The sequence below is a fragment of the Cryptotermes secundus genome, unplaced genomic scaffold, assembly GCF_002891405.2.
Source record: "Cryptotermes secundus unplaced genomic scaffold, Csec_1.0 scaffold654, whole genome shotgun sequence".
Classification (NCBI taxonomy): Eukaryota; Metazoa; Arthropoda; class Insecta; order Blattodea; family Kalotermitidae; genus Cryptotermes; species Cryptotermes secundus.
The window spans coordinates 439,357-465,485 of record NW_019727402.1 but is presented as its reverse complement, the minus strand read 5'-3'; the positions used below and the strand labels follow the sequence as shown (position 1 = coordinate 465,485).

Here is a 26,129-nt window from a genome sequence, read left to right as displayed (position 1 = left end):
ATTCCCAGTATGGGCACAGATTTCTCTTTGCAATCACCTGCAGGTTGGACCTGGGGCTCACCTAGTCTTCTATCCAATATCTCTGAGTGTTCCTTTTCCAAGAGGTGAAGTGGTTGGACAGTGAAGCTGACCTACAGCTGAGGTTAATGCAAACTGATGTTGACTCCAACCCCACCACATTTTCATGGTGTGTTTAAGAAAAGACATTGTTGCCAGAATATAATATTTCAAACTGTGTTATAATAATGCTTCCAATTAATCAGACATATTTTAATCAAAATGACATAATAGAATCTTTAATTTATGAATTATTTTGCTGCAAAATTAACTGACATAAAAACCGATGTTGTAAGTCTAAAAGTGACATGAAGCTGAGCCAGTTTCTAATCTGACAGAAAAGGCTTAACAGAAGATATATATTTTATGAGGTTCATTAGTATAGAAATCTTAAGGTACAGCTTATACCTCACATTTCTGTGGCCACTATGTTGGCTTAAATTTGAGGAATAAAAATAGGGTTGTGGGGTACAAATTTATCTTCACTTTAATAAAAGACAATGTCCAGTTCATTGTAAAAGTTATGGGGCAACCCAGTCCCCAACCACGCTACACTTATTATCACTCAATACACTGGAGCAACAGGGATTAAAAAACTTGCAATCCATATCATCATCTCTTTTGTATTTAATTATTCTGATCTTCATACTTTACAGTGTACATCACAATTGCCTACAGAGTTGTTCATTCTTCCATTACAAATTCTCACATGTCACAAACAGAACATGTAATTTGTTATCATTGTGGAAGCTGAATGTAACTCATTTTAAGGATAAATTTATTACAGTTCAAAATGTATTAAAAACTGAAGCAAACAAATATATTTAAAAATGTGCCAGTAGGTGGTGTTTTGAAATCACAGTATGAATACTATAAAACAAATGGAATTATACAAGAAATGAAAGCATGAACAAACCTTAAAATGATCAATAAGCACACAAAAATGGCAAGAAAAAATAGATCACACTGCTGAACTGTGTAAGAAAAGAAAGATCACCACAAGACCCAACAGTGGATAGAAGGCATAACAGCCCATCCAGCATATGCAACCAGGAATGATACCGGATCCAGCAAGAACACATCACAGCCTTCAGTGCCCACCAGCTTTTGGTATTAACACAGCTCCATGCCTCACTGCAACTGTGAATGAGATACAAGGTTAAACACAAGCTTACCAGCTGTCTCAAATTCCAAAAGAGTACAAAAGGACATTACCTCTGGCTTCACCAAGGCCATCCTCAGCTGATCTGGGTTATGCTCGCTCTTGGGATGTCCTGCTCTATTAGCAGGAATCAGCAGAAGACAAAAGCAGGCAATCTGGCATGGAACATCAGGCAGGATAATGGCACTGGTTGGATCAACAACAGTGGTTCTCAGGACAGGTTCCTCAACATGGCCTATGCTCTTCAACTCAGCTGGATAGGCAGCCTGATATGCCCTCCAGATATTAACCTTTACTGTCTTAGAATTAGGGATTTAAATCTCCCACTACTACAGTGCTAGCAGTCAGATTTCAATTTGGGGTGGGGGGGTGGGGGAATATATTTATTATTTTACAGACAGTGTGATAGTTGGCCTCCTTGACCCACACCTGCAGACTGACTGTAGTACATCACACAGATGATAAAAGTTTAAGGGGTATCAAATGCTGCTCAAGACACTCAGTGCTATGTGGGCCAATTGTGACCATGATGCAAATTACCTGGATGCTTACAATCCACTGATGCACCAGAACTACTGGCTCCTCCACATCCAACTGGGCAACATACTGCTACTTGGGGCATCTTCTCAGATGATGGCACCATCCTTCCTTATATTTGAGTTGAACAAGTACTATTCAAGCATTCTAACAAGCAGACAGAGGCTGTGACTACAGCAATATAAGTACCTTTTATATCTCTATACACCTAGATTCTTACAAAAGGACTCTGTACATACCATTATAGGAAGTGTCCATCCACAGTAACCATCCTGGGAAAAGAAAAAGATTAGGAATGCGGAATAATAAAACGTTGGTTTTCAGTTATTTAAAAGCACACAGAAGACAAACTGTAGTTTCATAAAATATGACAATCCTGCATAACAATAAAGAGTATTATCACGAGGGCTACAATTGCCTTGGTGGTGGTGTGCCTTGATATACAACGGCCACTGTATAAAGCAGTCATGTATGAAGGAAAACACTATAAATACAAACAATTTGGGAAGTGTATGTACAGTGTAACAATTCTGGTGCATTTGCTCCCTTTAGACTTATGGAAAAATTGGATTAAGCATAGTGAGTTTCATTATTGTTCACAATTTTGTTCCACACAAATTTTCCTCCATGTTCAGAAAGTTAAGTTTGACATGTGCACAGTGATGTGTGTAGGTCATGTCATACAAAGTGGCATTTACAGCTGTCCAATTTCAACCAACTGACATGGGCTAACAAATTTTAGTCAAACACTCCAATATCAAATTTCTTGAAAATCCATTCAGCTTTCTTCAATTACTTCATGTACAGAGCCAGATGGAGTGATTTTCAATGGGCAAGGATGTGAACCCACCTGAAAAGGAGTGTGGAACCTATCTACTGGCAATAAAAACTAGCAACATCAAAAGGTGAGCAAACAAACTATCAAAAGTACTGTATAAATCATACCCCTTCCTTCAACAATTAACTGAAGAATACTGACCACACATGGGTTGTATTACAGTATAGTTACTGCAGAAGTTTATATTAAAACCCAAAATGTTATCACAGAAAAACTTAATAGATGTCACAGAATAACTTACATCACAGAAAAATGTCCTTCAATACTGCTGAAAACCTGCTCTGTGAACTGGTGTAGTAACATCTAATATGTTCTCAAAGAAATGTAGCAAAAATGCAGACAAATCACCATTCAGTGTGATATGAAATACATTAAATTTCTGCATAGCCACAGCAGCCAGTATTTGGAAACAGTGATTCAGAATCAACTGAGCTTCCCACTGTACTTCTGTGGTTACTGTATCAACTGCAAATGTTATGCAGCATCATGTGACTGACATATGACAATAGTATGAATGGTGGAGGGGACTTCCCGTTACAATCTCTGTGAAGTTAATGTTCTGTCCATCTGAAAGAAAAAACCTGTAATCTGGCTAAAATTCAAATCAAGTACCTGTCACTACAGAGCTAACTCTGGTTGCAGCTTTCTTTGGCATGCCACTTGTCTTCAGTCTTGGTAAATAAGCAGTTCTCTTTGTTGAAATCATTTTTCAGCTCTCCTGTAGTTTCCGTAATGCTTCATTCAAAGTCCCCTAGTCTTAATCTTGATCCGTCATGGGTCCAAGATTCTGTAACTCCTCTGGAATTTCTTATAGTCGTAAGGGAGTCAGGCTGCAACAACATATATCAGTATTAGCACTTCAACTAAAATCTGTCAGAAGTTTTACATATGTACTTTATATTTAAAACAACTAATTTGATGATATCACTTACATTATATTTATTCAAATAATTAAGACTCTTTTAACTTATCTAACACTATAGCTATATGGAATAAATTCTCTAAGTCCAGTACTTTCCACAATGTACTGAAACGGAACACTAAAAGAATAAGATTTAATTTAATTCACATTACAATCAACTCTTTCCACTTCTGTGTTTTAATTTCAATGAAAATACTTTCCTGTTATCTGTAGCTTTCCATTAAAAGAATATAGTTATTTGCTTTCTAAAGTCACACCACACAAAATGAGTTAATAAGGTCCCTATTTTCATTATTAAATCTTCTGACCATCCAATACAAGTGAAATCATCACACATACCCATATTCAACAGAGATGGTAAATCTGTGCAGATACAGAAAGTTCTAGTTGTTATGCAAGAGATAAAAGTACAAACAGATGAATATAATCACCCCAAAGTCTGAATAAATCACCAAGATTTGCATCTGAACACATGCACCACATCACCACATTTGTTCCATTCTTGGCTTGTCCCAACATCATGCTGTGTAATTTTTCTATGAACATGGTTAGCAACATATCCCTACTACATGAACATATTTTCCTTCGCTTCACCCCTCCTCTTCAGTCTTGGGTCATCTCTATTGAATATCAGTACAAAATTTATCTGACAAAGAATCCCTACATGAAGATGTATTAACGAGGACGCCAACACGATTCTGTTTCTTCATACAACTGCCATTTTACCAGAAGCTCAGGTGCAGACCAATCAACTCCTATAAGAAACAGCTTGGCAGGACTGAAAGCCAAGAGGCTGAACTCTTCTAACATCTTCCAACTGAAAAAGATATTCAACTTAACAACCATAAAAAACATCCAAATGCTGTTGCACATCCTTTCTTCTGAAGTCTCCTAACTTCAAACTTCAAAACCATCAATGTTTTGCAACCCTATCACTCACTACCAACTAAACACTGATTAATTTTTATATAGTCAAGGAAAGGTTTTCGTACTTCGCAGAATAAGGAATAAATACTACACGAAACAGGTTTTATGATGCAGGGATATGGTAAACAGGCATCAGAGAGAAACAAAAAGGATACTGAACACCACAGATAAAGTTTCAATCTCCAGAATTTACTGTTTCACTTCCACAATTAATTCATGAAATACCAAAGTTTATATCTTCAAGAGAAAATAATGGATGACGTGGATCAGTGAAGAGGATTCTATCTCCAAGATTTGTGACTTTCATTCAGAGTCCTGCATCGGGTTGCACTATACATCACAAGAACAAGCCTCATCATGTCCAACACTACCCCTTTGCACAGTTGCTATGAACCTAAGATGAAGAATGACACATTTTTTGATACGCAGAAAACTTGATACCCCTCATGTTGTACTGAAATACAGCAGAACAAATAATGGCGGGTATACTCAAAGGAAAGCATCTCTCCTTACTTAGGGTTCCCAGTTTATAGAAGTTCAATATTAGAAAAACCAAGTCAGATTAATATACAGATGTTCACTATCTCTGCATGAATTATAACGTAGCATGTGCTCATCATTTTCATTATGTCAAAATGAATACACTCATTATTGTCATAAAGGTGAGTGGCTGGTATAAAAAACAGAAAGTTGCTGTCTTTAAACCTGCCCATAAAGTACTCCACACACATGATACCTCCCTCCAAGGGCAGAAAGAAGTACCATGTGTAACAGTTCTTTTCAATTTTGCTTAAAATAACTGTGTGAAGTTCATTTATATAGACATGGAAACAGAAAAGATGAGAAGAGGACAATTCTTAACCAACAAAAGTTCAATGGGCTCGATTAAATTTCATGTCACTGTTTTAACAAAATTTATTACCCATCTGCCACTTCATTATCTCCATTGTACACAAACCTTGCTAAATATTTATGACATATAGATTAGACACTTTGAAAATAAATATCTATGCCCTGAACATGTACATAATTTTTTAAACACTCCAAAAGAAACTGGAATAAGAAACTTGACTAGAAGGTACACAGAACATTTTAAAGGATCCCCAAAATTTAAAAAGTTATTTTGGGAAATTAAAAGTAACACCTGGACAGTGTAATCTATCTACATTGCTGGAGTGCAAACATGGTGAATTAAATTGATTCAATGACTGTCACTGTTGAGAGTATTTAGTCTCTCTCCTGGTAGTAAAATAGCATTGTACAGCACGCAACAAAATATTTTATGCCCATTTTAAAAAGTATATGGTGGAAAGCAAATCGCATAAAAATTATGTATACACATCATGTGCCTAAAACATAAACCCACATATCTGCAGACTACTCTGCACAGGAAGAGTAAAAAGTTTTGTGAACTTTGCCAACCTCTAAGAACACCAAAGACAAGAGATGATGATTATCTAATGATTCAATCATAAGCATTTGAGTGTAGTGCTTAGTCTGTATTCAGTTCACATTCAGTCCATGAGGTCCAACTGCAGTAAGAATATTGTAAAACATCCAACCATAAGAGGAATTTGCATGTTAGTTTCCTCATGATAACAAGAAATCTGTTGTAACAGTACAACTACAGTTTCAAGCATTCTAAGATGTAAACCATTCTCTCAATACAATTTCTGAACAGCATGTGTACATACGAGCAAAAACAAAAAAGTAGAACGAAAATGCACATGAAGCCAACCATCCTTTGCAGGCCCCTTAAAATAGAATACAATGCTCAGTGAGGAACACTGCACAGCAATTTCGGTGATGAAGTGTTTTCATCTGTTGGGACAAGTGAATGTGAAAATGTGACTCTCCACCTGAATCCTTTGACCATGAATGTTTATCGCAATATCAAAAGAAAAAATTTACAGCCCTTTATTATTTGTGAAATTGAGAACACACTGCAGAATGGGTTAATGTTAACAGGCAGAGATGATGTGCAAAATCTAATTTTCTAAAAAGATGAAGTCCTGAAATATTTTTCATAGAGATGACATATCTGGATACACTGTTTCTTAATCAATATGAATATGCTACGAAGTGCCTCCTGCCAGACCTCATGCCAACTGATGTGTGTTTCTCTTTCCTGAAGGATAACAACTATGTTCGTTTCTCCCGTCACCAAGAGAACAGCTGAAGATGCACCACACAAATACTTGTATAACCTGACCACATTATTCTCAAGGACATAAATTCCACATTGCCTAAGTCACTCACAATGTCCATTATGAAATTTATTAACTTGAAGTATAACTCTCCTGAGTTCAATCTTATGGCACCTTCAACATTGTAACAGTACTTTAAACATATTCTATGCAACAAGACACTAATATACCACAGTTCATTTATATACATCCAGTTTTACACCTAAATACTATAAAAACTACAGAGAAAACAATTTTACTCCTCACAAGTGACTGCCGTAGAAACTGATGCAGGCAAAGAAATTTAATTTTAAATCTAAGATATCCAAACATAAAACTTCTTAACTTCTTTCACACTTCATTTAAAATTAAATCAGTTTTAAACAGAAATAACTAAATTCCTGGACATGAATTTCCTCACAATGAAGATTCAAATAACATATGAGAAAAACTCTGTACCCATTCAGATATATTTTAATATCCAAATCAGAGCACATACCAAAATAATACTAAAAAATACACAAATAAAAACGACCATCCACAGTAGATAACCATCCAAACATCACAACCAAGGAAATTTCAAGATGCCACAGAGAAGACTGATCATGCTGTAAATTTGTTTTATCTAAAACACAACTTCCCTGTGATAGTTTCATTAGTAACCATTACAAGAAACTTTTCTTGCTATCATTCCAACCATGTGAAAGAAGTAGCTGAATTTCAATCAGTGGTCGTATTTCTGTTTGTCCTGAAGAAACAAAAATAACTTCCATGCCTGCAGATTCAGAAAGTGAAATTTGTAATAAAAAATGACTTCAACCCCAGCCATTCAGTTGATGTTTCCTTGACAGACCACAATACAGCCTTAATTGCTTCCAAAGTCACTCGTGTTAATACTAGAAATATCTAATGCTTAATTTGCAGAAATAGCTTTTTCACATAGAAAAAAAAGTATCTTAGAGGGTGCAAGATTGATAACAGAATGCTAGACAGGCCTGCACTAAACTTTCTCCTTGCTTCTTTCCCTTTCACATCTTGGCTACTACTTCCCACAGCTGAAGACATTGAAATGTTAAGTGCAAAACTTGCATAATGTTGATCTTAATTAAAAACTGAACAACTGTATTGTAATTAAAATGGTACATTTTCAAGAGCACTATCGTCTGATATATGAAGCAATTTAGTCTGTTAGTTCACTTATTTTTTGCAGTAATGTGCTGATTCCATCTTCAGGATCAAAGAGTAAGCTGTGCAAGCCAGCAGAAAGACGTGCAAGTAAAACATGGAAATAGTAGTATATAGTCCTGAGGGAACCAACAGCAGCCAGAAGAGTACTAAGCACATCAAGCTGAGTGCCCTCTGAACCCACCTACACTTCACACTGGCCCTTCACTCTCTATTCTCTCTGCTGGGATGAAATATGGCCCATTTGGGTCACTAATAGTTCATTCTATTCCTCAACACCTTTAGTTAGCTAGAGCTACCGCCCCAGCCTACACCCATATCACTTTTCCATGCTTGGCTTACACTTTGACCCTGATGACAGCATATATTCCTCAAAAATGTTGAACTTCTACCAGACTACACGGCATCACATCCCAGAAGACAGTACACTTCACACCTACTGTAACAAAAACCTAAATTTTACACACATCTTTTTTCCTCATATGGACAAATATGAAATATGCAATTTATATGCACCCCACCCCCTCCACAAGTATAGAGAACACTTCAGCATTCTTGAAGTCCTGAAATGCTATACCAAAACATAGCTGCAGTGTAGACTACCTCCATTACGAGTAGAAGCAGTAATCAAACTAATGTTGGACCATCTTTTTCCTCAAATCTGGGGCTTGAATTCTATTTGGTGAATACCCAAAAGCATACAATCATTTTTGTCCTTTCCCCTTCTTATTAACAAGGTTTTATGTACTCAATATGCACTGATCCCATAGGCCTATATGCAAACAAGAACAGCAATGCAAAAATTGTCAAGTCGCAAATAATCAGCCAAAAAAAATGAACACAATGAGGCTAATCCAATCCCTTTCAAAACTAGGTGCCAAGAGAAGTTTGGACATGTTTCAGAAAATGGATTACCAAAGCTGTTTCTCTGAGGGTCATCCTGTCGTTTTGGTGCATTCTTAGGCAATGGCTGTATTTATATCTCAACAAGTAAAGCAGCCACAAACCCAAAGCAAAAGTGCAGATATGACAACAGATGGAACAATAAGAAGTAACCCGTGCAGGACACTGACACATAAAAAATAACGCATCTACCATTACTCACAGTAAACTGCAGAAAAAATTCTAACCCACTGTCATCAAATGGATACTGAAGATCTGTGTCAACTGTGATGGAAGTTCCAAGCAAACCTACCCATCCACACAACTTACCGATCAAAACGTGCCACAGCCCAAAAAACATTTTTTAAGCAGAAGACGGCTGCCAAGATGCCCAACTGCGCCGATCAACAGACACGAACAAGACATCCCGCAGTATCAGAACCACAGAATGCCTGCAATGTTCACTGCTGAGGTTTGAAGGGGGAGGGAAAATGTTGCTGGCTACAACAGATATCAAATACACTGGAAATATCTTCAATGGGCTGTAAACACTGTATACAATGCCAACGCAACAAACTTCCAACTCCCTTCTGCAAGAGATTCATCCACTTCAACTTGGTCTTCTCTTCTGATGAAAACAGACATAACAATAACAAGAAACTGACAACGATTAACCAAAATTATAAAAACAAAAAAACAACTCCTTTCACTTTTACATAAAACATTTTATTGATGATAGTGAATTAGGGATTACAATGAATTATCAACCCTTTTCTGCAGATGTGTATACACTAACGGCACCTATCTACTGCTAGTAGCACAATGAGCGAAAAGAAATCAATTACTGCAGTACAAAAACCCAGAACAGAAACCTTTTATTCTTACATCTCAAGAACAGAACACGATGACACACTAATCCAACCACTTGCTAAATGATATCCACAGTCGAATCAATGTAGACAACTTCTGAATGGTAACACAAACTGAATCCTTGTTGACAACTTCTGAATGTTAACACAAATGGAATCCATGTTGACAACTTTTGAACGTAACACAAATCCACGCTGACAACATTTGTATAGTATCCACAAAATCCAAATAAAGAACCTCGGACAAGAACTGTAGGATAACCTGTCCACATCACGCCGAATTAAAAAAATCTAGAAATTACCATTTGCTGCTGATGCAAACTGAACAGCCAGCACGTACATAAAGAGCAAAAAGGATGACACCACACTAGGAAACTGCTTATGCATATGCATTTTTTGTAATATATGTTCTAGTAGAAGAGACCAACATCAATTATGCGGCCTTCCAGGCGAGTACGATCCATCATGTCTGGAGAACATGTTAAGGAATCCTCACAATTTCTAAAACAGACAAACATCAATAGCACAGCTCTCCATATGAGAGTTATCCAACATGCCTAGAAGAACTGTTAAGGTCAGATTGCATGCATATTTCCACCATCACCGTCATCATTCAGCATTAGGCCTAATAAGGCCCATTATAGATATTAACAAAGCAGAGTCCTCCCATAATTCTTCTCAAACTCCTATTTCCTTTCCAAGACATGAAATTCACTAAGCATAACCTGAAGTTCCATCTTATAAAACATCATAAAAAGAAAAGTCATGCAGCAGCAAATCTGATACACTAAGATGCGATATTCAAGAAGAAAATCACACACACACACAAATAAGACCATATAACATGAGAGAAGTGATTCCCTACAAATAATGTTACATTTTCGAAACTCTTTCACCAAGATGGCTGCAACTGTCAAAAAGACATCAAACGCCTTGAAAGGATACGGACTGCACGTTCTGCATCCCAGTCACTGCTGAATCTCACAAGACCAATGTCTTTGCCTCGCATTTCAGCATATTTAACATCTCCACATTCCCGGAATTTATCCCGCAGCATCTGCCATGTTGCTGCAGGCGGTAGCTGCAACAAACACAAAGCAGTTATCAAGGTAATTTCTTGAAATTTATTCATAAGCTCCTACAGATACATGTTTTTCAGTTACAATATTTCCTTTTATTAGTTGTATAGTGGAATGCAAGAGTTAGGTCTGTTCGGAAACTGATAGTCTCATAAAATTGAAAGTAAGGCAATATAAATCTGAGATCATTTTGAAAACTGTACTCACATTTTTAACAATAACTGTGTCTGATATGCGACTGCCATTACCAGCACTAACTGCACCTAACGATCCACGTGCTGGACCATTAGCATAGGCAGAACCTCCACCTGTTCCCACTCTGTAGTCTCTTTCGGCTACACTAGAGCTGTAGCCTCCTGCACCTCCGCCTCCAAGTGCTGCACTCAGGGAATCAAAATCTCTGCCACTGCTGCCATATGCGGAGCCTGCAGCCAGGGCAGAGGTTGAACCACTGCCATACCCACCACCTCCAGCTCCAGCGCCATATGAGCTGGAGCCTCCAGCTCCAATCCCACTTCCATAAGAGCTGCTGCCACCTCCAAGACTTGCCAGACCAGAAGCAGCAGGACCAAGACCTGCTCCCAATCCTGAACCTCCAAATGCTCCAGCTCCTCCCAAACTCGCACCAAGTCCTATTTCACCACTCCCACCAAGGGTTGAGCCAATAAGGCTACCACCACCAAGACCACTTACTCCTGCTAAACCAGCCGGAAGGCCTGCTGTGCTGCCAAGACCTGTAAGAAGAGTAGTAAACCCAACAATGCTTGGGTTTATACTTCTCTACCATCCTCCCAGACACAAGAAACTTGAAACCAAAATCTGTTGTGTAACAATACCAGATTTTACCAGTGTTGAAATATCAGTTTATATTACTTGCAGCATCCATCAAGTAAATTCTATCTCCCATAAACGATCACAGAACATAGTGAAGCTGACAGAGGCTAATTTGCATTTCAATATGGGCTCCTAATCATGGTTTTCCCCAAATTCTTAAATCACTCCCATACCATACCGTTTGTTATTTTTTACTTTACCATTCATGGTACTTATCTCCAACTTCCCTCTAAATTTTTGTTTCTTATTCTCCATTTGCTGGGTTTTCGTTCTATAAAATCTGATATACTATGAAATTTCTCAGGAAGAAGTACAGAGTTCCCCCCCCCACCCAGTTCACAACTCTGCACTGCAAGGCAACTGGTGCACTGCTTGCCATAAGGCGCACACAGTTCATAAATGAAACAGAATGCCTGATGGCTGATAATGTTTGGAAAGAAGGGAAGTAATTAACTTGTGGACCATTTGACAGCATTGTGTTTCACTATGAGAAGTGCAGTTCATTCATGGGAATTTGTTCATGATTTGTCAGCAGCAGGCAGCAGTTTTCAGCTACATCAGCCATTTGTTCTCAGTTACAGTTAGTGAGCAGTGTTGTCTGTCATAGTGAGGCATACTTTAGAGCAACGTGTATTTCTGTATGTGAAATATATATTTACTAGAAAGTGTCAGCAAAAATTTCAACGTAACTTTAATGATGAAGGAGTTCCCAGCAGGCAAACAATTCAAAATTTGGCGAACAAACTTAGAAAAATGGGACTCTTAATAGACAAGAAACAAAAGCATAAGTCCCAAGTAGTTCCTGAGAAGTGAGATGACACAGGGGCCAGGCTTTAACATATACCTAGAAAATCACTGAATCGTCTAGGTGAAGAGACTGGTGTGTCAAAAAGTCTAGTGCATGTACAACAGCACAACTGCTGAAGCACAGACTGTATGAAACAATAGTAACACACACCTTGCAGCTGTGCAATCCAGCTAGCAGGATTCATTTTAGCAGTTGGTTTCTACAGTCTGTCGTCAGTGAGATCAATCTGCAACTGACAGTCTTTACTGCTGAAAAATGGTTTCACTTGCAGGCATACATAAATATGCAAAATAATCGCTACTGGGTTCACAGAATCCACGTCTAACACACAAAGTCCTGCTCCATCCAGTCAAACTTGGTGTTTGGTGTGTTGTTGAGTGCAAGGACTTTTGTACCTGTTTTTTTTTTTCAATGAAACAATTACAAAACATAACTGCGTGTAGAGGGACAGCATTTTCCAACACCTCCAGTGATCTGTGAATTTTTACTGTGGTCCAAATGATACTGGCCGTCAAGCATGCTGGTTCATCTGCAAAATTGGTATTGCTTAACAGCTGGTTGTGCACCAGTCAGGAACTGGTCAACAAAGTAAGAACCTGCAGATGCTTGGGCTGTTATTATTTGTGTTTCCATGGAACACTGCTGTGGTAAGCATTCCCCCCCCTCTCTCTCTCTCTAACATTTCATTATATTTTGTACCATGGACCCTACATCATTATGAGTTATCATGGAACCAGTCAAAAAAGTAAGAATCCTCCCTGCAGATGCTTCAACTGTTATTGCTTCCATGGAACACTGCTGTGGTATGCATTCCTCTCTCTAACATTTCATTACATTTTGTACCATGGACCATACATCATCATTATTTATGTGTGTAATTAAAATTAATATAGCAAACATCAAACTTTCATTTTCAGCAAAACCGTTTGTGGAAATGTTTTTAATCGTGAAGATGGGGAGGCACCATTTTCAGGCAGAAGGCTTGAAGAACGAAGCAAATGTTCCTCAGAGGTATTCCTACCTTTTTAACCTTTAACGTCCGAATGGCAAATATATAGGTCGCAAGCAGCAACCGGAGTTGGCCGAATGACCTGTATATATGCCGCAGGTCACATGCTCTCTTTGGGAGCACTGAGAGTTTGACCTCGGGTTTGAAACCAAAACAAACCTACATGAGGTCATGTCAGTGGTTCATTCCTTAGCTCTGAACAAAGAAATTGTTTATCACGGTACTGGTTTCGATACTATTTATGTTTAGATATGACTGTTTATGACCTGGTCAGTCAAATATAGGCCCGCATTGTTTCGAGAACTGATGAGGAAATATTTATCGGTGCTTGCATATGAGCATTTGCAGAGCCTTCCAGGAAGTCTGACGCATTCAAGGATTGGTTTGCAGTGGCGAATTATCAGTCAGGAAGTCAGTGTCGGATTGTCTAATATTTCTTTATCAGTTAGAAAGTCAGTGTCAGACGGTCATATATTTCTTTATATATCATTTTTATTTTGAGTCTTGGAAGAGGTATAAACACACTGAGCCAGTATTACTTTGTGAGTAAAAGGCATCTTCACCACTGCGACTATCAGTATGTGTCANAGAAGGCTTGAAGAACGAAGCAAATGTTCCTCAGAGGTATTCCTACCTTTTTAACCTTTAACGTCCGAATGGCACATATATAGGTCGCAAGCAGCAACCGGAGTTGGCCGAATGACCTGTATATATGCCGCAGGTCACATGCTCTCTTTGGGAGCACTGAGAGTTTGACCTCGGGTTTGAAACCAAAACAAACCTACATGAGGTCATGTCAGTGGTTCATTCCTTAGCTCTGAACAAAGAAATTGTTTATCACGGTACTGGTTTCGATACTATTTATGTTTAGATATGACTGTTTATGACCTGGTCAGTCAAATATAGGCCCNGTGTGACAACCATCTCCGCCTCTCTGTCATTCTCAAAATGCTGACGTTCACAGGAATTTCTTGAGGTGTAGGAAAAGATGGAAATCACTGGGAGCGAGGTCCAGGCTGTAGGGTGGATGATTAAACACCTCCCAGCTGAACTCTTGCAGGAGACTTGCTGACCGTCAAGCCATGTACGCCCTAGTGTTATCGTGCAGGAAGACAATACCGGCACTAAGCATCCCGCGCCGCTTGTTCTGAACGGCCCATCACAATTTCTGCAGTGTTTCACAGTAACGCTCAGCATTCACCGTCTCACCTCTGGTCAGGAAGTCGACATGGAGAACGCCGTCTGTCCCAGAATACCGTGCACATCACTTTCTGCGCCAACAACGTCTGCTTGAATTTCGTCTTACAGGGAGATCCACTGTGATGCCAATGCATTGACTGCTGCTTGGTTTCTGGGGTAATGTGTGCAATCGACGTTCCATCACCTGTCATGATCCGGTCCAGAAACTCATCGCCATCCTCATGGTACTGCTGCAGAAAGATGAATGCTGACTCCATGTGCTTTGTTTTGTATTCTGGTGTCAGTTGCTTCGGCACCCACCTGGCACACAATTTCCTGAACAACAGATGTTCCGTGACAATTTCGTGCAACAAGGAGCGGGAAATCTGCGGGACATAACTGCTGAGTTCCGCAATTGTGACGCGACAATTCTCCATAACGTGTTCCCGCACAAGCTCCACCAGGGCGTCTGTAATGATGGATGGCCGCCCACTGCGCTTCTAATCATGCACACTTTGTCAACCTGCTGAAAATTGTTTGCACCAGCGACGCACCATCTGCTTGCTCATGACGTTAGGCCCATAGACCCGGCACAGCTGACGATGAATTTCGATAGGCGCTATGCCCTGTGCATTCAAAAACTTTATCACTGACTGCACTTCACAGTCGGCGGGAGTGGGAATAAGAGCCTCCATCTTCAACAGCTGCAACGATGCTACTGTGGGAACGCAGATCCCGTTTGTGCATGCACCATACTACGTCATTGCTCTATCACATACGTGCAGTCGCTTCGCGCAATATAAGGTTTGCTAGCTGTGGGATGAGTGGGAAACTTACTTTGAGGACATGCTACGTACCAACAGGTGAGAGTGTCGCTTTGTCAATCAACATAATTTATTCGATTTTGCTGGAAACCTCCCTCCCCAAAGATGATTCTTCAATTGCACAAACCGAATATCATGGTCAGTGGCGTTTCTCGGGGGAAGGCCAAAGTTATCAGGGGGCCCAACTGAGTTGACTGGAGGTGAAACATTCACAACACTGACCAACCAAAGGGAAACAAAGATGTTGTCGTGTGTTTCACTAAATAAGCAAAGCAGGAGCACGCTCTTCTATTGCAAAAAGTGTGATTTTGCTCTGTGTGGACTGCTTCGAGAAGTGCCACACGTGTCAGTGTGACTATCATAGTGAAGTGACTGTGAAGTGACATAGTTCAAACTCGCATACAGTAATATTATTGTATATACAGTGATTATAATTACAATATCACCAAGTCTCAAAGCTGAATATCACGGTCAGTGGCGTTTCTCGGGTGAGGCCAAAGTTACCTGGGGCCCAACTGAGTCGACTGGAAGTGAAACATTCACAACACTGGCCAACCAAAGGGAAACAAGACGTTGTATTTGTTCTCAAAATAAGTAGCGCAGAAGCACGCTCTACTACTGTAAAAAGTGTGATGTTGCGCTGTGTGTGTTCGGCTACTTCGAGATGTGGGTTGCGCTATGCGTGTTGGGCTGCTTCGAGAAGTAGTACACGCACATCAGAGTGAGAGTTATCGTAAACTGTGAAGTGACGCAGTTCAAACTCGCGTACAGTCTGAACAAATTATTGTATATAGTGTAATTATATTTACAATATCACCATGATTCAAGTTGAAGAAAAAACAACAGGTAAGTCCTTTCGAATTTCATAACATATATAATAAAGATTATATTTTGCAATTCATGACAAAACATTCACAGTTAATTTTCGTTTGTAAAAATTGCTCTTCTGTGTACATGTAGAAAATTTTGTCTTTCAGGTTGTTTTTAGTTTTTATTTCTATGTTGCATAGAATGGAAAATACGGATTTTTTGCTGACGGTTTGCAATGTTAATTAATCAGGGTGATTCAAATATCGGCCGCAGAGGGCTCCCAGCAATTTAAAAGTCCGTATGTTAAAGGTTAACAAAGCACATGATGTCATATTCCAAGAGACAGAAAAATTGAAGCACATCAATAATCTCACACTAACACGGTCATTCCGTCAGTGTGGAGCTGCAAAAATAAATGTCACCTCAGCATAAAGAGTGTATAAAAGTCTGAAACTGAAATGAAGAACCGTACAAATAGATACATTTCCTGGGACTTCTCTCCAACCACCACCAAAATAAGACAGTACAACAGACATTGTATTGGCATTAGTATGCCAATAAGCCCAAAATGAATGTCCCCTGCCTCCTCCCAAAATCGATAATTTCATTTTATTACATATCTCACGAAGGGTGAAAATTAATCTTACCTAATGTGGAGGGACCGACAACATTCGACAATGCTGCTGCACCTATAAAAATAACATAACATAGTAAACAATCTACTCTTTACATAAGTTCATTAATATACATTCCACCTTACGTTAAAGAATCAGGCACTTCTGTTCCTTAGAACAAGTAGCAACTGCATATCATTAACCTTCACTATCCATGGGTGGAACTACCGATGCAGCATGTGCAGATTCAGCAGGTCAAGCACTGCATTTTCAATAAAAATACCATTACCTTAAAGTTAACATTCAGCCACCAGAACTGTAGCAGCAAATCTACATCCCCTACTCTGGACTAACTGAACAGATTTTTAGTGGAGATGAGGATTTTCTTTGAGACACGAACCAAATTCTTATAGGCTTCAAGTAACGTTCAAAACAGCCAGTTCTTACAAAATTCTGCCTTCAGATGGCACGAGAAACTACATTTTGCAATATGAACACACCTTCAAGGTTTAAGGCCTTCATTACACTGATGAAGGCACTACTGTGTGTTGGACTGCCACAAAACAAAAATTCCTATCATGAAAAATACTTCACATAATGAAATATCTCCAGTTACATAATTTTACCTCCAATGAACACTGAAAAACTAGGAAATTTTTCAAGAACTGAGAGCGATAAAAGAAACACAATCTTATCTAGGGATCTTCCATAAAATTCTACTAGCAGCAGCTCATTTTTCTATTATGCAAAACAAATATTCGCTGATACGTGTAATGTGCAACAGCCACATTCTGCTGCAATACTTTGGCAGTGTTGTTCGAAAACACATGACAAGCTCTGATCTTCAGACACATGAAAATGTTTTTGATTCCTGATTCATTCATTCCTTATAATGGTAATCATCCATATGAACTTCTACACCCAGGTTATTCACTTTCTGGACTTGTCTATCATCTAATACTTTACAAGAATACATTTTAGAAATTTAATGTTTCTATCCTTGGGTGAAAGCATAGAAAGGCACCCACACAGCTGTATTAGACAGTCTCAATCACTGAACAACACAGGCTAAGTATAACTCAATGTATTCTTTCAAAATATGAGATGACGGACTATGTAATCCCAAGCACAGTATACCACTGTCTGAATCCTTTAGAGCTGAATCTTCTTCCTGGTTATTCCCAGGGAAGGCTCAGATTTTCCTTACATGAATATCTGCTTCAACTGGATAATTTCTAGAGAAAGGATAAGTAATGTGAGTTACCTAGCCCAGCACCCAATCCTGCTGCTGCTCCACCAGGTACAGCCCCAGTCAGACCAGTTGCTGCCTGTGCACATGGCAGGTTTCCTAAATACAAAACCAAATTTTCATTCACACTAGCAGTTCAATTAGTCACAGGGCATATTTACTGCGACTACAAACATGAACTGCATGTAAAAATACAACAAATAAGAGTATGGTCTTCCGAGTTGTAATACCATGTAGTTTGAACAGAACCCATCATTTCAAAGGAACACAAGTGTGACATGACAGATGAAAGCCAGAACAGAAGAGCCAGAAAAAGACATCCATTGCTAGGCAACGGCAGAGTAAACATGCTTCCGCAGGAACGAATAACCATGCAACAACAGAGAAATTGTTCAAACCATGTTTTCTATGCGGTCCATGTCTAGGCTACATAAGGAGATACAACAGGAGTTTTTAGTCAGTTGAGAACACACGTTAGTTGCAGTTGGGAGTCAGCAGTTGGTTGTGAGCACAGAAACAAGGACTATCCACTGTTGGAAGCTGCAACCAAGCAATGCCTAGCAAAGACTACAACAAACTGAGGAGACTAGTGTGTGTTATTGAGATTTTTACAGTGTAGTAATGAGTTAAAAGTATCTAATAAGTCCAAAGTCAATAGAAACCCCCTGTCTATTCACTAACACATAACCATAATGTTTTCATCTCTGTCAATGGGTGAGCCAAGAAAGAATCGGGTGGCAACCTGAGCTCAGCCTGCTGCCTGCTTCTTACTTAGTTTACTCTTTGACCCTGAAGATGGAGACAACATGCTCCTCTCAAATGTTGGGCTCTCTCCAAACTGCATGGTCTTATAACTCAGAACTCTTCACAGTTACCACTGTGAGAACAACAGATCCAACTAAAGTATAACAGTTTCTTATTATAGAAGAAGAGAAATATTAATTACAATGACCAAACAAAATGTGAAAGACATTTCCTTTGACATGTTGACTGAAGAAAACATCCACTCCTTGGTTAACAGTTCAATAAACATGTATCTGCTACAACAGATACAGGCATACAAAGACAGAGGAATCTACAATGCACATACAAAAACAGAGTAGCCAAGGAAATGACATTCTCTATGTGATCCATGCTGAGGCTATATAACTAGGACCCCAACACTTTGCAGTTAAGGACCAGCTGTGGGATGGCAAAGGGACAGCAGTGACATGAGAATGGAAGCAGTAGTAGTCACTGCTGGGAGCTGCTACCAAGAAAACGGCATGTGAAGACAGCAAACTGGGAAGCCTTGGAATATGTCACAGTGTTTTGTTAAGCACTCAGATTAGAAATACTGATACAATTATTCACAGTTACAAGTTATAATTGCCCAATAAATCCAATTACCAATCCAAACCCCATGTCTACTAAGTAACATGTGACAATATATACATATATATTACTGCAGATACAAAGGGGGATACTCACGTGAAACATCCTGAAGAGGATTTCCTCCAGCTCCAAGCCCCATTCCCAAACCTCGTAATCCTTCAGGTAATTTTGGTGGCCCTTCAGGTTTGTGGTCTACTCTGTCCATCCGGACAGTTAACTTTCGATCATACAATGTCTGATTATGTAACATGGCTAAACAAGAGTCAAGGAAATTTATACTATGCTTACATGGGTTATACATTCACAGCTACAACAGGATTTCATATGTTCCTCACAAGCAATGTTAACTATTTGGACTGTTAAAGTAAATTAACACACATGACAAACTCCATGATCAATATTCACAATTTACAGATTGGCTGTGCGTTCATTTTAACTAATTTTTGCACAGTTCTTGTGGTATAAATTTCACATTCATTGACAACTGCTTTAATCTTTCGCAGTTTAGAGCTCTGAGCTCAAATAACCTGGGATCATAGGGAACTTGTCTCACAGATCATGACCATTCTGAAGTTTATTTCTACTGGTTTGACATAAATACCATGATCATGGACCTCATATCTGAAAGTACATAATCAAATCTAATTACTATAAAGGATACAGATGGCTTGCACAGCTTCAACAGGATGCTCATATTCAACAACACCAAAACCTCGACTTTTTCCTTCTTTGTCAAGGCTTAATTCAGCAGAGACAACTTTTCCTGCAAGCCTGAACACCTCTTTAAGTTTCTTCTCATCAACCTTATAATCCAACTGAAAAGAGGGGGGAAAAAAGTGGGCCTTTAACAACACATATAAGAATGAATCTTATGGTTTCATAATGCCCCTCTCTCTCCCACAAATACGTGTGTGCATTTCAAAGAATGTCAGCTGGGTCAGTCCCAATTCTCATATGATATCACAAGCTTCTCCAGTGCTCTTGTTACACAGCTGGAATTATGCATCTTCATCAGCTGGTGTCTGTACAGTCCGTGGGTGACCAGCAAACACATGTGCCATAGGTACTTACTGTCTCAGAGACACTGCTTCAATCATTAAAAAGATATTAGCACCCAGATGATGCTAAGTGCATGTCGCAGTTCTCATGTACATATTCCACGATCATTCAATCACAACTGAACCCTCCTGTATACTGTACATCCTGAATATACCTAACAATGCGCTGTGTATCATGACAAGACTGCTGAGTACAAGGGTGATTCAAGGTTGACCTGGACTTATTTTTTTTACAAGGACAATATACATGCCAGACTAGCCAAACTCTCGCTCTTTTTCAAGATGAACTCCCTTTACCCTTACGCATTTTTTCCATCATACTGGCAAGTAACTGATGCCTGCAGTGTAAGAGCATTTATTCTGACTGCATAGCCAGTTCAAGGCACCATCTTCGAATTCGTCAGTTTGAAATTTACCCTCCTATACGCACCTTCACTGGTGCAGAGAAGTGAAAATCACTTAGGGCTAAGTCTGGTCTTTAAGGAGGGTGGCTCAAGATTTCCAGGCCCAATACTGCCAATGCTGTCTTCATCAAATCTGCTTATGACAAGCACTGTCAGGCAGTAGGAGGTATACAGTTTCTTAGACCTTTTCTTAAAATGACTTGATAAGCATCACTGTGAAATTACTGTAATACTCTTCAATAGTTATTACAGCATGTTGAAGAAAATAAATATGAATCAATACCTTAACGTCCATGTATTTACCATCTACCAATATTGCAACACTTATTTATTCACTACTCAATTTTTGTCTAACATTTTACACTTTGATACAACATGTTTCAGCCCCATGCTGTGGAGGAAACATGCAAACCAGGGGTATATTGCAGACATAACTGAAATGTAGGCTATGAACGTGAAGGGCAAGCTGCTGGGACAAAACACCTGGGACAGACATACATTTATGAACAATGGATAACACCGTGTGAGGTGAAACAGAATGCACCAAAATAAAGTGGGTTTAATAGAAATTTTAACAGATTTTACATGTATCTTGTTTTTACCTTGAAAAGAGAACTACAGCGTGTGATTTTGACACGGACTAACACAGTGTAGCAGTTTTAACATAATTTAATAAAATATTTGTAACATATCAAGACACCTGAAGATGGTCGTTTGGGGCCGAAACATGTCGTCTCAAATTGCAAAATGTTAAAACTAAAATTAAGATTAAGTAGTGAAAAAGAAGTGTTCCAATATTGACAGATGATAAATACATTGACGTTAAGTTCAAAAAATTGCAACAGGATGCTGGAAAGTATGTTAACATTTTTACCTGCCTTTTAACAAGCAATCATACTACTGACAGCTTGTGTGCATTCTGTTTCATGTTGTATACATGCATGAACACAAGTAAAATGTAATTACAAGATAACCCTGAGGGAACAGCTATACTGAAGTTTGCTGGAAAGCTACATGGCAGGCAACTTTCCAATCTTGCACTGAAAGCCCACATTTTCTCTAGACATTTGGTTCACAGATGTCGGTAAGATTGTCAGCCTTACGTGCTGGCTGCCATTTACCCCCAGGAAGATTCCTGGAACTCATTTCTGTTAGAGGCTGAGTCCACCCAAGGGCCATAGTGCAGCTGGAAGAATTAGGTCAATTGAAAAACAAAAATTCCAGTTTGTAGCACTACTACACTACCATGTGCCCCGATCTCCAGACATAGCCCAACAAAATACATGACTACATCTCTGATAGTTTCCACGAGAATAACAAGCGTGTGTGCAGACATTGCATTGACAGAACCCACAGTTGTCTATAGTAACCATATTCATACGCATAGTTATGTTCAAAAACAAAGTAGAGAAATTTGTTATATAACTTACATTTGCAACAAAAACTCTTGTCACAAGAGGACCATTTATCCACAAAGATTCAAGAAATTGTGGACTGAGACCGTAAGTGTTTCCCCACTTTTGTCCAGAACTACCAACAGCAGCACTCAATGCTGGAGCAAGTGATGGAGTGGGATCCCATTTGCCTCTGGGTTCATCTCTAATTCTGCCACCACCACCACCTCCACTGCCAACACCACCCCCACCACCACCACTGCTGCTTCCAACACCGCCACCTCCTCCTCCACCACCACTCTTCTGTTGCCGGCCATATCTGTCACGCTCTATGTCAAAATCCTAAAAAGAAAAGAACAAGTATTCCCAAACTGACACAATTGGGATTCATTATCCTTATACAACTTTAATCACCATTACTGCAAAGCTATACAGAATCATTCTTCAGTATGATTTGTACTGATGCACATTTGCTTACTTCCTTCACAACCAGTTTCCTCCCTTTGAGGTCATAGCGATGCATTTTCTCCACAGCTTTTTTGACTGAATCTGCAGATTCAAACTCTACAATCCCACATCCTCTTGGTTTATCATTTTCATCATGAAATAGTTCCACATATGCAACTTCACCAACTGGTAAGAGGAAAAAATCATTACACATTTTAACTAAAAATTTAACTACTTTCAGCATACCAGGTTTATTTCATCATATTTAATGACTCATACTTTAACAATACATTCGTACTCAGCTTTTTGCATCTTAAAACTGTCTCAAACCATAACATTTTATAACCATAAGAGAACTGGAACCAATATTACATCAAAATATGAAACAGACCAAAGAAAAACAAACCTTCTGTTCTGAATAGATCTTTTAGCTCTTGCCAGCGGAATTCATATGCGATATTTGAAACAAAGATACGTCTATCTGCTGAACTTTTCTTTCCACCACGATCACGTTCCCGATCTCGTTCACGCTCTCGCGAAGGACTTGAACTTCTTGGCCCAAAACGACTTGGCCTATCACCTCTACGGGAGCGGTCACGTTCCCTATCTCGACTACGATCTTTAGCACCACCACTCAAGTTAGAATCTTCATCATTTCTGTCATCACTGGGGTTTAAGGGTGATCTGTAAAACATCAGCAAATAAGAGGTAACATCTCATACAAGGGTATTCACTAGAAAACCAAGGTGACCAACAGTACATTTCCAGTCCCCTAGGATGGGCTGCAATAAATAGTGAAATTTTAATGTAAGAGAAACTACAAAATTTAAAGTATAAACAAAACTTACATTAATAGTTTAAATATTTTATTCGAGTGTTTTATTAAATATCATTATGTGGTAAAACTGCTCATAATAGAAACCAAATATAACAAGCACTTATTATGCAGTAGAACTCTCATCACCAAACAAAGCTAATTAACCCAACATTTATTGCACAAACAGGGCTTGCCCCATTTCATACAAAATTAACTGTTATACATGGACGGTCTAAATTTTCTGAGTTTTTCAAAATATTTTGAATTAGTCTTTAGGGTTGTGTGGTAGAGGGGTATCAAAATTTCAGATGAACCTGATACCTCTACCTTTGCTCTTCATCTCTGCAGATATGGACAGCTGGTTTATCTGAAATATCTGTGCCCATTTAACCTACAAGGTATCACATCCCAGAGGAGCATATTCTTAACATTCACTGCTGTGAGAAACTCAAATCTCACAAAATATTATGTCCGCTAGCCACTCATCCAGATTCACAGATCTGTGCATGAACCTAGTCCAGTGTTTGTGCTTCACATACTTCATCTTACTGAAACTTACCTTGCAGAGCATGCTGATCCAAACGTGACCTAATTTTATGCCACAAAACTGTATGGAAGGGTTTCACTGATTACAACAGCATTTTCTGGTATACACTACTTAATGGTCCCTTTCTCCTTAAATAACAAAGGATGAAACGGCAATGACAGCTCCTAGATATGAATTCTAGTCAAGATCGAACAAAATTTTATTGAATGGAATTACAAGCCTCATTTCCAAGGCCAAGCAGAAGTAACAGGTAAATTGCATGTGGCCCACATACCATCACTGACCTATGACATTTCTGCATATGTTTAAAACATGTATCGAACAAAATCAATATTCACATTACCTACAAAAATTAACAAATTTCATGATGAAACCTACTTTTATTTTTTTATTTGTAAACAGTTTGTATGATTTCCTTCAAGTCACCCCCTGGGAAGTTAAAACTATATACAAAGATCAGTTGGCTGATTCCATGTTCTGTGAAATATGAACTGCTGCTAGGAAATCTGAGGGTGACCATATCTGACGTATATTTCTTGAAAGGAGAAATACCATTCAGTTTCCCTTCAGCTAACCTATGTCTGTTATTAACAGGGAAATTAGTATAAACTATAAATGAAAAATCAGAAGCAACCTTCAGAAAATGTACTCATCCTCCATCAGTAATCCACACCCCTATTCATAATTTTTATTAATGTGTCGCATACCTCTCTATTATGATTCTGTCCTGCCATGTAGTTATGAGACAATATGCACTTATGTTTGCTTTGCATTTACTTCCAGACTAATCTCACATTAGTTTAAAATATACTTTCTGTTTATCTTTGTTATTTACATTTTCTCCCAAAAGATTAACATGAACATAGGCCAGAAGCCAATGTATGCCATTAAATTCCAACAGACCTTCTTGACAGGCAGATTCTGAACCAAAGTTGAACAGCTAGGGCTGCAAAGCATTTACCCGTTTCAGATCATCCTGAACAGGAAAATCATAACACAAATATTTATATACAGAAATGTTACTGATTTTTGTTTAGCTAAATTTAATGGCCCAACTAGTCTCTTCAGTATAATGAATTCAGGTGATAATGGCCCCTTTCATCGTTTCTTCTAAAATCTCCTTCATAAAAATTCTTGTATCATGATATACACACTGTACCACTCCCAGCTTATGACTCTGTATACCTCTATTTAACATCACTTTCCATAATCTTCATGGAATGCATCCTATTGCATGAACAAACCAATCAACTATCGTGTTCCGTCCGTGTTGCGTTAGACGGACTATGAATGTTGACTGATTACTTTCCACAATTTATTACAGAGAACAGAATCAAACATTCTTGAAATGTAGAAAAAACAGGTGTTACACTCATACACTGCATGTACAAATATTACAATATATTAATTTAAAAATGAGATACTGCGCCAGGAAATTTCAATGTATGAATCTACAAATATCATGGTGTGTATACATAATGAATGTTACATAAATGTTAACATATACATATTACTAATGTTGTACTTCTAGGTCATATTGTGAACAACTTTTCGTTCCGTCACCACATACACATACGTCACGCTATGCTACTTCTATCTGTCCAGACTAAACTGTTCATTTTGTGCACTGTAAATATTCTGCAATACAACTACCTTCCATGCAACCACGTTTAATTTGTGATGGCGCCGGCGCCATGTCTCCTAGTTACACGCTGAATAAGCTCAAACAATAATTATGCTAATTGTTTCAACAAGAAACATGTTTTATAAGTTCCTGACACGTATATGGATCGATCTGCGTCTTCTGCATAAAATTACTTACATTTATAAGTTTCTTTTCTTCATTATACCGAGCCGATCACCCAGGCATATTGTGCCGCATACAAAGACGCCGACGCCATTTCACACCACATACTTGGATGTAAATAAAATAAATTCCCATTTACCTGTCTCTCGCCCTGCTCTCGGTTGAATTGTTCCCTTCACTTTTTATCATCTTGAAGTTTAAAAAAGGACACAATATCCTAGAGTAAGAATAATTCAGCAAATATGCTAGAAGCTGTGTCCCTTACACAAAACGCTAACACACGTCACCACACACATGCACACACGATAGC

At 38.7% G+C, this 26,129-nt stretch overlaps 1 protein-coding gene across 2 annotated transcripts; it reads right to left on the bottom strand.

The window, feature by feature from the left end:
* Window positions 1-660: 660 nt before the first annotated feature.
* Window positions 661-26,129, bottom strand: LOC111864710 (myelin expression factor 2). Of its 2 annotated transcripts, XR_002842838.2 has the most exons (13): window positions 25,959-26,129; window positions 23,055-23,332; window positions 22,680-22,834; window positions 22,238-22,543; window positions 20,007-20,160; window positions 19,442-19,597; window positions 17,987-18,070; window positions 16,756-16,797; window positions 10,852-11,378; window positions 10,511-10,646; window positions 9,868-10,034; window positions 3,207-3,424; window positions 661-2,028 (listed from the first exon to the last, which is right to left on the bottom strand). XR_002842838.2 is itself a non-coding variant. In XM_023852171.2 (11 exons), exons 1-11 carry the CDS (start codon window positions 26,006-26,008, stop codon window positions 9,976-9,978), a joined length of 1,947 nt encoding a protein of 648 aa, XP_023707939.1. In that variant the 5' UTR covers window positions 26,009-26,129; the 3' UTR covers window positions 9,401-9,975. The 2 variants fall into 2 exon arrangements, 1 of the variants encoding a protein (XP_023707939.1); XM_023852171.2 differs by lacking the exons at window positions 661-2,028; window positions 3,207-3,424 and having other exon boundaries at window positions 9,401-10,034.